At 28.6% G+C, this 15,406-nt stretch overlaps 1 protein-coding gene across 2 annotated transcripts in view; it reads right to left on the bottom strand.

Moving 5' to 3' along the window:
- Positions 1–13,634: 13,634 nt before the first annotated feature.
- Positions 13,635–15,406, bottom strand: part of LOC126909076 (uncharacterized) — a 14,134-nt gene continuing 12,362 nt past the window's right edge. The window contains exons 2-5 of one of the 2 annotated variants that reach the window (XM_050691458.1): positions 14,809–15,097; positions 14,288–14,643; positions 14,146–14,185; positions 13,756–13,870 (exon numbers count right to left, since the gene is read on the bottom strand). In XM_050691458.1, coding sequence (XP_050547415.1) covers positions 14,163–14,185; positions 14,288–14,643; positions 14,809–15,097 — 668 coding nt within the window. In that variant the 3' untranslated portion in view covers positions 13,756–13,870; positions 14,146–14,162. Of the gene's footprint in view, positions 13,871–14,145; positions 14,186–14,287; positions 14,644–14,808; positions 15,098–15,406 lie in introns of both variants that reach the window. The other variant, XM_050691457.1, reaches the window with a different exon arrangement.

The raw sequence follows: 15,406 nt of genomic DNA, 5'->3' as shown, positions 1-15,406 counted from the left end.
TGACACGACTTGCGTCGCAAAAATGTGGTCGACACTGGTTTTGAGGGTAGAGACCCGTGGGCCGTTTATTAAATGAGCGACAACAGATTATGTTAACAAAAATAAAACAAACCGAAAAGATAAACACAGTAATAATAATCTTCGCATAATATCGCGGCACTTTCGCTGGCGTCGACGACGCGATGTTCGGCGTAATCCTTGGACGGCAAAATGGTTAGCAGCGTTGTAGGCGACGGTGCGCGGGTGCGGTTCGGCTGTCGACGTTGTCGCTTTCACAGCGGGAGGAAGACTCTCGCACCATTTGCGGCGGGTCGTCGTCGGCCGTGCGGCATTTGCTGGACTTTGCACCGTAGCGTATAACACGCGGTGTTGGTCAGTCAAATACTCATAGTAGGGCGACGGCTGATAAAGGTGGCACGAGTCGCGGGGCATCGTGTATAACGAAGCGACGCGGGCCGTGTCATGTATAATGCGAAAAAATATCAGTGTATCTATAAACAACAGTTTATTGTATTTCGAATACTATGTTATTCTTCATATATGTACTGTCATTATAGTAAAGATGAACTCCAAAAATTGAAAAATTATTTTATTTAAATATATATAATGAGAACTTAGTTGCGCATTTTTAGAGTAGCTCATCTTACATCTATATATCAGCTCAGAGGCCGAGTTATCAAGGATTTTGTTTTATACGTGAAAATAGACTTACTACTTGAGAAAAAATCCTTATAAGTCTTTACTAAGCAAAAAAGTAGTAGCTCGTCAGACATACTATCATTTTTTGCTTAGTACAACCCAACGTCATTTTGCTTAGTTACTTTGGGTTGTTTAAGCAAAGGCGACGGATATGCATGATCTGACCGGCCCGAGAAAATAGAATCTAGCAGCCTACAAGACCATATCCAAGATCGATAGCAATATTTTCACCGGCCCATTGTCAACAGCATAAGTAGTGGCCCACTGAGAAAATCTCAGTGTCCCTATCTGCCCCTGTGTTTATGCGGTTACCGCATAAATTGCGGTGGCAATATATTAGTAGTTATGTCTAAAAGAAATACACATTGTCAGCGGTTGCGTTAAACGTTCTATTCGAGTAGTATGAATAACATATTTGTATTGATGGTTGTTATCGTATGAACAAAAATATAAGTGGAATACCCATTGTCTACAACCAATTTCGGTTTCAAACATACCATTGTCTAGGCTCGTTTTTGACTATCATCTAGCAATAAGAAGAAATACATTTTAGTAGTAGATACTTGTTATAATACCAAGTATGTTTTCACTAAAGCCGTAGAATCTGATACTGCTGAATAAACTGTTAAATTTTTATTGAAATAGTCTCTTAATAGGGTTGCTTTTAGCAATTCACATCAGATAGGGGCATACATTTTAAAAACAAATTAGTTCAGGAAGTTTGCTAAAACTTAGATATTAAACAGGGGTTCTCTACTGCATACTCTCTCTAGACTAAAGGTCTAGTAGAAAAAATAAATGTTGTAATTTGTGCATCATTAAGAAATTACATAGAAAATAATGAACAATCAAGGTGGTCATATTATTTACAATATATAACATTAGCTTATAATTCAACTCCGCATACGAGTACTGGTTACAGTCCGTTTTATTTAATGCATGGTTTTGAACCTCATTTTCCGATAGATAATAAAATATTACCGAACAATATAACTTATGATATAATGAAATCATTAAAAAATCTACAAGAAGTGAGAAACAAAATAACTTTAATTATACAAAAAGTACAAAAAATTCAAAAAAATAATTATGATCAAATGATCATATTACACAATTAACACAAATTATTCATCAAAAACACAGAACTTTGTTATTAAGTTAATTTTTCTTTCACATTTTCATCTGCATTGCCAATATTTCAGTCAAATTTCAAACAAATCTATAGAATTTTCTTCACATACAAATACAATTGTATTATAAATTAAATTAAAAATTTATTATATATATAATAATTTACAATTCACATAATATGCAATTTTGTGTTAAAATTGACGATTTAGAATAGATCCTTCTTGTCACGAGCATTACATAACAAGATATAATAATTGTATTATTATTATCATAATTAAAAAAAAAAGATGTATTTTAGTTCGGTTATGCTTAATTTGTAAAATGAGGGACTTTGAAAGATCATCCAAACCCATGACTTTCAAATCACTTAAAAATGCTTCAGAATTCAACAAATAATACAGATATTATATTCCACATTCATTACTATGAATTTATATATATATATATATACCTATTAATGTTTACATTCTTTCATTTGCTTCTTTATCACTTGTTTATTTACAAAAAACAAGCATCCTCTATATAATTAAATAGTTCATACTCATTACAATTTCTTACAAAACACTATTAATTCAACAATTATTAGTTTATTAGTTCTTTTTTTCTCCCAATAATTTTTTCTTAAATTTTCAACTATTTATCAGCTTGATCTTAGTGTCGCAACAATAGTGTATTATATATATGTATATAATTTTAAAACATATATACAATTATTAATCATACATAACTTGAGTATTAAACAATTTTATTACATAAATTTATTATAGAATGAACCTACCTTGTCATAAAACATTCTCAACAAAAAAATTATTTCACAAAAAAATCTCATGGGAGAGTACCACAGAAAAATTATGCTCTGAGTGTGAAGTTAGGGAGAACTATAGAAAAACATTTGTATACAATTACCACATCACTAGGCACATTTCCGTTTGGCGTAGCGTTATGAAAGATTATTTTAAAAACAAACCTTTAGCATTCCTCTCATTGAAAATAGTTGACAATGCACAATATGATGTAGAATATGACATGCGAAAATGTTATAATGCAATATTCAGACCAAATATACCATCCGATTATGGCCACATAGAATGGGAAAACGATCTTATTAGCAAAAGTATAACTAAAAAGATTGATACTCGCAAAAAATTTCGAATCCCTAAAAATAATAATTATTATTGGCATCATTTAATTTTTTTAATACTTATTAAAGAAGTAAACTTCGATTTTTCGGATTTAAGTACATTAAATAAGTATAATCTGTTTTCAGACAAAAAGGAAACTTCCTCTAAAGATCCTTGGGCATTACTATTATTCACTTATCAGACTAGCTTAGAAATAATTAATAGTCAAAATGAATATGTATATAATAAAGAAACAGATTATAACAATGCTATTCGTGAATATGACCTCATCATTATTGATAGTTCTTTAACTTATAAATTTATATCTTTTGATCTATGCACAACTTTCACAGAGTGCATTAATCATGTAAAAAAAAACTTTTTAATCCGAAAGAATTTGAATTCATTTCATATTGGTATCCTTTGGCTCCCGGAGAGATAAAAGATAATTTTTACAAAATATAAATACAATTTAACCAATCACACTTTTTTCCTTTTATTTATATATATATATAAGAATTTATTTTAAGTATTATTATTATTTATTATTTTTTTATTATTATTTATTATTATTAATTTATTAACGCTCTTTTGGGCAAAGAGTGTACATTAGTAATATATGTTTATAAACAATTTACATAATAAGAATGAATAAANAGTATTACATGTTTATAAACAATTTACATAATAAGAATGAATAAAACATACAACAGAATACATAGAATATAAAAGATATTAAATTAAAATTAATATATACATATAATATATTTATACAGAATTTAGACTTAAATAACGAAGTTTAGTTTCATTGTCATAATTGAAATCGACATCTATACTATTACATCCTCTTAACATGCGACTTAAAGGCTCGTTGAAACTGTAAAATTGAGAATGAAAAGGAATATTAAATGTAGTCGTGGAACGAGCATTGAAAACGGGAACATGCCAACTTATTTTTTTGAGTATTTGAGGACAACTTATTTTATTATTTAATAATTTATATATAAATGATGTATCATTGAATTTACGTCTGGGCGTAAGAGAATTCAAACCTAGTTCATGTTCTAAGTTATCAATCGAAACGTTTAATTTAAACTTAAGTGACAAGTATTTTAAGAAGTTTTGTTGAACATTATTTAAACGTTGAATCAAAATATTTTGGTAAGGGTTCCAAATTATGGATCCGTATTCAATACCTGAACAGACAAGTGCGCAATACAAAGTTTTTAGACAAATAATATTATTAAAATCACAACATTGCCGTCTGACAAATCCCAGCATACGCATGGCTTTTGAATATATAAAATATATGTGTTTATTAAATTAGAGATCATCAGAGAGTATAATACCAAGATCTTTAATAGAAGAAACTAACTTTATCGTATGTCCATCTAAGGTATAATTATAAATTAAAGGGTTTTTACGTCTGGAAAACGATATTACAGCGCATTTATCAATATTAATTTTTAATTTATTTATGGTACACCAATTTGAAAATTTTACAAGATCTGACTGTAGTTTTTCTTGGTCATTAACAGAGTTGATCTTGATATACATTTTCAAGTCATCGGCAAACAGCGAAAATGTACAAAAGTTGAATATATGTTTAATATCGTTTATAAATAACAAGAATAGCAATGGTGACAAGTGTCCTCTTTGAGGGACACCTGAAGGTGTAGCGAAAGGAGACGAAATTTTACCTGAAACTATTACTTGTTGTGTCCTTCCAGTTAGATAGGAGCTAAACCAGGAAAGTAACTGAATATTAATACCAAAAATACTAAGCTTTTTAATTAAAATTTTGTGATCAACTGAGTCGAATGCTTTACTAAGGTCTGTATAGATGACGTCTACTTGTCCATGGTTTTCAACGACATTAAGTACCTCTGTATAGTATATTAATTAATTAGTTGAAGTCGATTTTTGAGATCGAAAACCGTGCTGCTCATCTATTAATATTTTATCAGATAATTTAGAAAGTTTGGGTTCTATTAATTTTTCAAAAAGTTTAGATACTGCACTTAATATAGATATAGGACGATAATTATTCACAGAATAACTAGTATATTCATCTATTAATGGTATTCAATTCATAACTTACTAACTGATTAATTTTTTTCTCTAAAATTCATATTTACTACTTTTCCTCATAAGATATTATGTCTATAGCTCTGAGACAATAATTTTCATTTATAATTTTGATGATTATCCATTGTTTACATTATGTTTCGCATAATCCCATCCAATCTATCTCGTTACTCAGCTACACTCAACACNCAAACCGTCTCGTTACTCAGCTACACTCAACAATTCTTCCGGGCAATCCAAACAGGCGCCTCAAACGCAACTGGTCAAGAGACCTTCTCAATATTATTTAACCCACTTAAAATTAATAATACACAGGACGCTCTAATGTGAGCTTCCTCCTCACCGCCATATCATTGTCTATTTTATTCCTATTCACATATTTACTTATTGTACATATAGCTGTATAGATTGTAAATTTTCTAATAAACGTTCTTAAAAATATATATATATATATATATATATATATATATATATATATATATATATATATNATATATATATATATATATATATAATTGTTAGTAATGCACATAATTTTGTAATTTATTTATTTTTTAATTTTTATTATTGAATTTTTATTCATATTTATATATAATATGGTAACAAACAATGTCTTTGAATTAAAAAAAAATGAACTCTTTTATACATAGTATATACTTTCTTAGAAATGGGGTCTGATAGACCCCACGCGACTATGAACGTTAAAAATAGACACGCGCCTGCTAAAGGGTTAAATAATTTATATCATCACAATAACGATATTTGAACTATGATGGAAAATTAAAAATTAAATAATACATACTATTCTGATTAATGGATATTTGATCTATGATATATTTTATCGTAAAACTATCTTGGTTATACTCCATATCACGTATGCACTCATCAGTTGTGCATATTGAATATATAATTTCATTGTTTACATTATGCGAAAATATAGTATAAAAATTAAACTTCAAATAATTTTTTTGCCCAAACAATAAATTGTATACAACTGAACGTATTTCAGATTTATAAATTTTACAGTAATTTCTTATCATATCTAGCGTCACGAGTTTTTTTAATGCATCTTCATATTTAATCCATTGCTCAGACACCGTAAAATTTCTTGATTCTTACAAAATGTCTGCCAATATATTAAATTGAGAAACATTTTGCGCATTCAAGTACTTTACGATATCTTCAACAACATTTATGCTCAATAGAAGATGTAATGTATAAAAGTTTTACGATTAAAATTAATAAAAATAAATATGTACACTTCGAACTGAATAGTAGAGTTTAGTAACAAAAAATGCAATAACTTACTGTGATTTTTATTCTCAAACAAAAAATACAATTAACACCGAGGTGAAAAATTTATTTTCCAATATTTGCAATTGAAAACAGTGATAATATATTCCTAAAAATTAAAAATTATTTTTACAAACATTATTTCGGAAAAAATATATAAATATGTAAAATATAGCATACTTTAACTCGATTTTTGATTTATTTCTCCCCAATTTGAATTTTAACTCAGGGAATATACTGAAATAATTTTACTGAAAATTAAAAAAAATATTATTGTCAAAGTTATTTTACTTTGAAAAAAAAATATATATATTACTTACGTTTTTAATGATTTTCGATCTTCTATATTAAAAAATTAAAAATGATGAACATAGAGAAACTAGTAGAACACATGAAAACGAATTATTAAACGTATATATGCTGTTTCTCCAGTTATATAGCAAAAATTGATTTTTTTTTTTTACATGTATAAACGTGATAATCGGTAGGAGAAAATCCCTTTAGTTTGTTTTTATATATAAGCTATGTATATAGCTCATTATTTTATTGACAAGTAATCATAAAATATAGTAATTAATATATAAAATAGCATCAAATATATAAATTAATACTTAAAATATATAAATTAATCAGTGTTGAGAAGGAACTAGTTCCAAAAGGAACGGATTCCTGGAACGAGTTCTTTTTGAAGGAACGATGCTAGGAACTGCTTCCTTTTAAAATAAAGGAACGAGGAAAATGAACAAATTCCATTTTTTAAGGAACGTGAACGGAAATTACAGTTCCTAAAATTTTTTATAAACATGTTTTAGTGTAGTTTTCTTCGTATCTAGACATTAAAATATTATGGTATTTTTAGTTGACTTTTGACAATGGAAGTCCCCTATATATCCAGCCGAGATCGTAGGCTGTTTAAATGAATCAATTGATTATAGATAGAGTTATTATCACATGTAGGTATACAGTAAATATTTAATATATGTGTACATATATTAAATAATGCACCGAATATTATCGTCGTTTCTTGTTAACTAATTTATGTTAAAGGTTTTGGGTTTTCTGATTTATTATTTCTAACTTATATGTAGACAATAGACATTGGTCGCGTTGACACAAGTCGTTAGCATTTACTACCTGGTTATAAATATAATTTTCGAATACTTTTAGATAAGGAATACTACAAATTTGTTTTGTATTCGACTGCTGATGAAAATCATTGATGACCGTTATCATGATCTCATTGCCACAATTTTTTAAATAACTTATAAAAGGAACGAAGAGTGGAACGAGTTCTTATTTTGGAAGAACTGGATCTGGAACAAGTTCCTTCTTAATATAAAGAATTAGGATCTGGAACGAGTTCATATTTTAGAAAATGAACGGGGAACGGAACGAATTCCATTTAAAAAGGAACTTTCCCAACACTGAAATTAATACATTCGAATAATATACAAATCACTTTGATATTTTATATGACGTTAAAAAGTTTGTTTTTATCACATTGTGTGTTTTACATATTGTGTTTTATTATTAAGATAATAGTAAAAAGAGCTGACTAGTATAGTTTATGAATATCTTAAAGAAAATCAATCATGTTATTCTAAGCTTATGAATAACATAAAATAATATTAAAAATAATAATAAAATTATTTATAATCTTAAATGAACGACCATTGCTTTGGACACAAACAGAACAGCCCACTGTTATTTCATATTATGATAGAGCTGAGTATATTACGACACATTTCTGTATTTGAGTTAACCGTCAATGTTACCTACTAAGTTAATGACTTTTCTAGTTTTCTAGATATTGTTTTCCATAATCACCTGACTACCTCCTTTACTTATTACAATAAAATGGCATATACATTTATACTAAAAATATATGTATATATTTAATTTTTAATAATTTTAATTTAATAAGTTCATGTCACACTCCGTTTATACAAACCGTTGAACACTATCAAACGATATAGCTGGACGGCTGGTCCTAATAGTTTATAATAGACATGAAGTATTCGCCCGTACAAATCGAGTTGCAACCCGATGACGTCAAAATTATGTAACGGGATAAGTCCTTCGGCTAAACACGACTTATACATGTGGTTGCGGCTACTGCTGCTGCAGATACAGCTAATGCGGCGGCAGCGGCAGCTACAGCAGCAACTACGGATGCATTGTAGTTATATTTTAACGTAAAAAATATTTGTCATAGTACACACACACAAGGTCGATGTTGTAAACAACAAACGACCTTGTGGTAATGCTGTATCTGATATTGCGCATACGCGTTATGCACGTGTTCGATGGTTTTTTTTTTTATCAAACACAACGACTGTCGGAATGTCTGGAATATGTAGCGGAACCACATGGAAGGGGTATTCATCATTTACGAAACATCGACTTAAACTTAAACGACAGCGTCGTGGGTGAATTGGCACGCCGGTATATAGGGTTGTGACATATCAAACTCGCGGACTCAACGCGTACTATACGTACGTTGAACCGTTTGCGCGTAGGTACTCTGGAAAATGAATTTTTTTTTTTTTTTTTTTATCAACCCGACATCGACTTGTCGGTAGTGGGATCCATGACGATGGAGTTAGGGAGCCTTTGCGCTGATCGATGAAGCACCGTGCGACGTTGTAGTCGTAGGGTATAGGGGGTCGTACATGACAGCGTCATTGCCGACGGCACAATCACGGCGTGATAGGGCACGTCATTGGGTTCACCTGGAGTTACGTTAGCGTGATGTCATAAGGCTGTAATGTAATGAGCAAACTGTAGTAGTAGGTTCAGGTATGACGCCATAGAGCTTACATTATAACAAAGTTTAGGTATGACGTCATAGGGCGCTTTCGCACCGGTCGGGCACAAGCGTCAATGCGCACGACACAATCATGACGTGATAGGGCATCTAGGGCTCACATTTTCATAGCACAGAGTTAGCGTTAGCGTGACGTTGTCATAGGGATTGTGTGTGTGTGTGTGTGTGTGTAACGGGCCAGCTGTAGTAGGTTCAGGTATGACGTCACAGCGGCTTACCCCTTTGGTCAATGATATGACGTCGTCAACTAGAGGGATGACGTCACGAGCTGCACTTGGATGCACCTGGATGAAGTCCCCACGGGCCCCGGGGCCAGGGGGGTTTATGGTAGGTCAGGTGTGACGTCACCATGACGGAATGCATCTCACCTGTGCACCCATTGTTATCCCGAGAACAATAGATGATGTCATTTATCGGCACCTTTGAGGGCCCGTAGCGCACCTATTGTTTTCCGAGAACAATAGCGCCCCATTTTTCTAAGAACAATAGATGACGTCATTGTCGGCACCTTTGAGGGCCCGTACCCGCTATTTATATACTACTGACGACTTTCGGAGTATTTCCGGAACATTTTCAAAACTTAAATTGAAATAGTTAAATTTTTGTGACAAAGTTACTATTTTGAATCCCCCCTAAATGTAAGCGAAGGATCAGATTTTTTAAAAATTTATATGAAATAAAAGGAAAATATCTAAAGTTTTAATACAAAAAAAAAATTATTTTGATTTGTTATTTTTTAAAAGTTTTTTTTTATGAGAAGACAATTATAAGAAAAAAAGTTTAAAAAATGTCAAAATTTACCGGTTTTAAAAGTTATAATGTTTTTGGGGTTTCTCCCATATACAGGGAAATTGATTTAGTGAGAGCTAAGAAATAGTGACGACAGACATAAAAAAATACGCATCATAATAAAATTAATACATTCTCAGCTCCGCATCGAAGTTAAAATAGTTAAATTTGTTACCATAACATTCATCTCAATTTGCAAGTTTGAAATTGACATTATTGAATAGAAATTTTTTTAAGAATATTAAAAAATGGTTTTGTTAAATTTAATATGCAGTAAGGTAATTTTATAATTATTATTTACAGTAAATTTATGAGAAAAGTTCAATATTTCGTTAAAATCATTTTTTTTTTCATTTTTATCATTATAAATAATTTAATTAAAAATTCATAGTACTCATATCAAGTATTTTTTAGTGTTTAAAAAAGTCTACAATTGAAATTTTCATAACTTAATTATTTTTAATGATTAGCTAATTAAAAAACAATGTATATTGTATATAATTGTGTATAATAATAATGTAATGTGGCAATCGCCAGTGTTATCTTGGAAGTTATAGATCTTAATTAATTGTTAAATGCAATTGACTGAACTTAATTAATAACCTAATAAAGGCGTTATTTTAAACATGCACAATAATTAGATTTAATTTCCTAGTTAACTGGTTATTATATGTTTTAAAGAAGGGATATAAAATATTCATAGTTTAAGGCGGTTTCAAACTTAGTACTCAAAGTGTGAAAAACACAAATTTTATAGATTCGATAACCGTACGTTGCATTCATTGGGTGATGAAAATGGCAATTTAATCTAGTTTAAATTATAAAGTTGTTTTTCTTAATTTAAAAAAATTTAGAAAAACTTATATTTTATGTAAATTAGATTTATATAATACATATGAACAAAGTGATCTCCTTCTTGTAAGGTATTATAAAATACAAATTGAGAATTTGAACACAAAAATGGCAAATTTTTAAATACGGTTGGTATTAATAAATTGTAATTTGTACCGTATTTGTAATACGGTACAAAATAAAAGTAATTTTTACCATATAGGCTAACTAAAGTTCGAAATTCTTTTTTTTCATATTAAAGTATATTACATTGAAAAAGTGGATTTTTTTTCAATTTTTAGCATAAGATATATATTGAAGTGTCAGTATTTCCGGAACATTTTCAAAAGCTAATTTTTTGTGGAAAAATTATTATTTTAATTTCCTTCGTGGTAGGCAGGTGAAGGGTCTGATTTTCAAAAAAACATATAAAATGATATGTAAATACCTAATGTATCTGAAAAAAAATGTTGTTTCTTAAAGTTTCAAGTAAAAAAAGTAAAATAAATGTCAAAAATTACCGATTTTTAAATTTATAATTTTTTGGGTGATTTCTCCTATATACAGAGCACTAGAGAAATTTTTTTAATTTTTGATAGTTATGTATTCGACTAAATATGATTTGTGATTTTTTGACATATTGTTCATTAAAATCGGTCGCATGAGAACTGAATGGTTATAGACACTGTTGGGTAGAGTGTGGCATGTTTATGACCGGTTCGAACGTGTTCATGCCACGTCCGGCCGTCGTCCCTTCCTCAGCAAAGCGACACAACGTTTTTTGTACGTCAACAGTACACATGTCTCGCGCCTCTTATAATCGGCATCGTGTAATTATTAATCGCTCCATATAGTATTTTTTGAGTTTGTATATTATTACTTTACGTTCATTGTGATTTACTTTGCCACTCTCTCCAATCTCCTCAAGTCATCAAGTCATCGAGTCATCAGATAAGCTATTAATTTATTATCATTTTGTTATTTTATCATATCATAAGATTAAATATTGTTTTAGTATGTAAGTTATCCCCCCTCCCCCTTTACTTTTAAGAGCTTTACTTGCAGAACTACAAATATATAATTCATAATTTATACATTCATAAGCAGGTGTACCTATTTATTACCCCCTCTTATTTCCGCATTTTGATTGCTACAAAATAAACTAACCTAATAACCTAATAAAGGCGTTATTTAAAATATGTACAATAAGTCGATTTTATCATATAATTAGCTGGTTATTTTGCATTTTAAGTAAGGGAACCCTGCTTCGTTGATCATGTATATTCATAATATGTGAAATACATGTTCAAATGACAATATCATATTATATGTTAATACTATAAGTGATAATATAAAAAATATAGTAATCATTTCTAAGTAACTTAGTATTTAGAACTTGGTGTTTAAAAATATTCTACAATTGAAATATTCAGAACTTGATTAGTTTTAATGATTTTCTTTAACTAAAAAACCAATCAAAAAGCTATTAAAAAATAAAACTCAAATGAATACATTATAAACTTTGATTGTAATTAGAAAAATCCATTGTTAAATTTAGGGGAAACCAAAAATCGTTTTTTTAGAAATGATTTGTACAATAACATGTTGCCAAAAATTTTTAAATAATATAGACTGGTAGTAGTACACACAAATAGAATAAAGTTCAAAGTAAAATTGTTTAATTTTGTTGTTGATACATTTTATTGTAAATCAACAATAAATACTTTAAAAACATTAAAATGAATGATTTTAATTTTAACTAGATAAAAATTGTAATAACTTCAGGTATGATTGAAAAAGATAGGTCAAATGAGAGCTGATAAAATAAATGACAGCCAAAAAAAACCACATAGTAAAATAATTTTAATACCAATATGAAATTTCCTCTTGCAAGGAGAGATTACAGTGATGCGGTCCTTAATATACATCGAAGTTATTGAATCTAAATAGGGGTTCAAACCTTGTACTCAAAGTGTGAAAAACATGAATTTTACCAACTACGGAACTCCTACGTGCCGTAAATGCCTCAAATGCGACATTTGATGATTGACAAAAATGGCAAGTTATTCTAGTTCAATTATAAAGTTGTTTTTCTTAATTTAAAAAAATTAAACAAACTTATATTCTATGTAAATTAGATTTATATAGTATATATTAGTGTTCTCCTCTTGTAAGGTATTTTAAAATAAAATAAAATACAAATTGAGATTTGAGAATTTTAACACAAAAATAGCAAATTTATAAATACGTTAGCCATTATTACTATGAAGACAAACTAAAGTTCGACATTTTTTTTTCATATTAAAGTATATTTCATTGATAAAGTCGATTTTTCAATTTTTGAGGGTACGATATATATATTAAAGTGTCAGTATTTCCGGAACATTTTCAAAAATTAATTTTTACTACTACAATTCGTGAACTACCTGTAAGGACGGGCTAAAGGTTCTGACTTGCTGTAGAAGCGTAAGGTCATTAAGCCCCAGTAGAGCACCAACTAAGAGGAGCTTAGTACTTAAATTATATCTGACTCTTATTTCCGCATTTTGATTGCTACAAAATTTTAAGTTTTCGCAAAATTTGTTCCTTGTACCAAATAATACAGATCTATATAAATATTTTAAACTACCTACAAATGTATATTATTATTATGCTCAAGTCTTGCGTACCAGCAGCTCTCATTTCGAAATCTAAATTTTTTTTTTTTTTTCTTATAACAATTAAATAATTTTAATTACAAAGTAATATTAAATTTTTAGTCCTAATATTGATGTATAGTACTTATAAAATTTGTAGACATCATTATATATGAACTTTATCAACTCTAATTCTTTTTGAAATTTGTTTAAGCTTATCATTTATTTTTGTTTATACTCATAATTGTTTTTACAAGATAATTAATATGAAGAATTTTACATTACTAAAATTAATTTACAATAATTTAGTTAAATACCAGCAATATTCAAATTCTTAAAAAATTGAGGATTTATTATTTCGGGTATCATAATGTTTTCATAAAAATAAATTAGTCTTTCTTCCATATTATCGTTCCAAAATTTGTCATCTTGAAGAATTTTACAATAGGCTATACCTATAAATGTAATATAATAGTCTTTTAAAGTAAAAATATATTTAAATTCTATATAATCTGTTGAATAAAAGTGTGAAGTAATTTAAGAACTAAAATTAATTATTAAAAAATACTTCTTTGGATAAGTGTAAATATTTACTAATAACTAGTAAATACTAGTAGTTTTTTATTGACAATTATTATGCATTATAAAAGCAAGTTGATTCTTATTCATTCAAACAAAGCATGTAAAATAGTAAAAAAACTTGAGTTACAATAAATAGAGCTTTAGTTACCAGAATCCCTCCAAAGATCAGAGAAGACTCCAAGAAGTAACTGTGAAAGTAGTATAAAATTTTTAAGAATATTTTGGAAGACATTTTTTATTCAATATTTATGAAAACAAAATTAAAAATCCAATTTTAAAATTTATAATACCTTTCAGTGTCCAAATAATTAAATAACAATATTGTCTTTTTGTAATATGCAGTTCTCCTTGTATTTGATAAAAAATATCAGAATTACGTTTTAGTACAAGATCTCCATTTTCGTCGTAATGTACATATTTTATCACTTTATATTTAATAGCAAGTTTAGGAATAATATTTTGGGCATTAAGTGGACATTTTATTTCAACAATGCCATCTTTCCCAATTAAACCATCCGGTTTTGCTGTTAAATAGTTCAAGAATTCATCAATAAATACACCACATGGTTCAATCTGTAAATCCATTATCTTTTCAAAAAGTTCTTTCGCCTTCGGCTCATTAATTCTTCCATAGTGCGCAGAGTACCTATAAGTATCAACAAATGCACAAAAACAGGTATTAGTATCTTCTCATTAATGTATGAAACTAAAATATGAATAATAACTTTTATAAAATTAGATGATAAATCCTTTATANATGAATAATAACTTTTATAAAATTAGATGATAAAACCTTTATAACAGTACTTACGAAGTAGTATCTTCATGTTCACAGTTTTCAAATTTTTCTGAACGAATGCGCATTGCTCTTTTCAAGAATGCTGCTTTGTTTGATGTTTGTTTAAATGAACAAGCATGGTGGAATTGAGATGCTGATAGACGTTTCCTACGTTCTTTAAACCATAATTCTTTATCAAAAAAATGTATTGTACTTCTCTCAAATGTTTCTATTTCAGATTTATTTTTTTTTAAACTTTGTAGAAAATATTTTTTTTTATTTTCGTAGTCTTTGTCGAAAACGACTGTCTCTTGATTAGTAGCTAATTTTTTATAAATGAAATTTTAAAAAAAGTATAATTATTCGATAACTTTTAGTTTATAAAATTAGAAACTTAAATTATACGATTCATAGATAGGTAAAATTTGATGCAAGTATCAGTTGTATTAAAATATATGTTTATTAGGTAGACTCTTATTTTATAAACTTTCATTGATCGATCTCCGTATCCGCCATTTTTTTCATTATTATATGAAAGTCATTTGCGTAAAATTTGATTTTAATAACTTACCTCCTTCAGATGTTGATTAGGGATTGAAAATTCATTCAATAGGAAAGTTATCCAGTTTTT

This window comes from Daktulosphaira vitifoliae, unplaced genomic scaffold (genome assembly GCF_025091365.1).
Source record: "Daktulosphaira vitifoliae isolate Bord-2020 unplaced genomic scaffold, ASM2509136v1 Scaffold_105, whole genome shotgun sequence".
Lineage (NCBI taxonomy): Eukaryota > Metazoa > Arthropoda > Insecta > Hemiptera > Phylloxeridae > Daktulosphaira > Daktulosphaira vitifoliae.
This window is presented reverse-complemented; position numbering and strand designations above follow the sequence as displayed.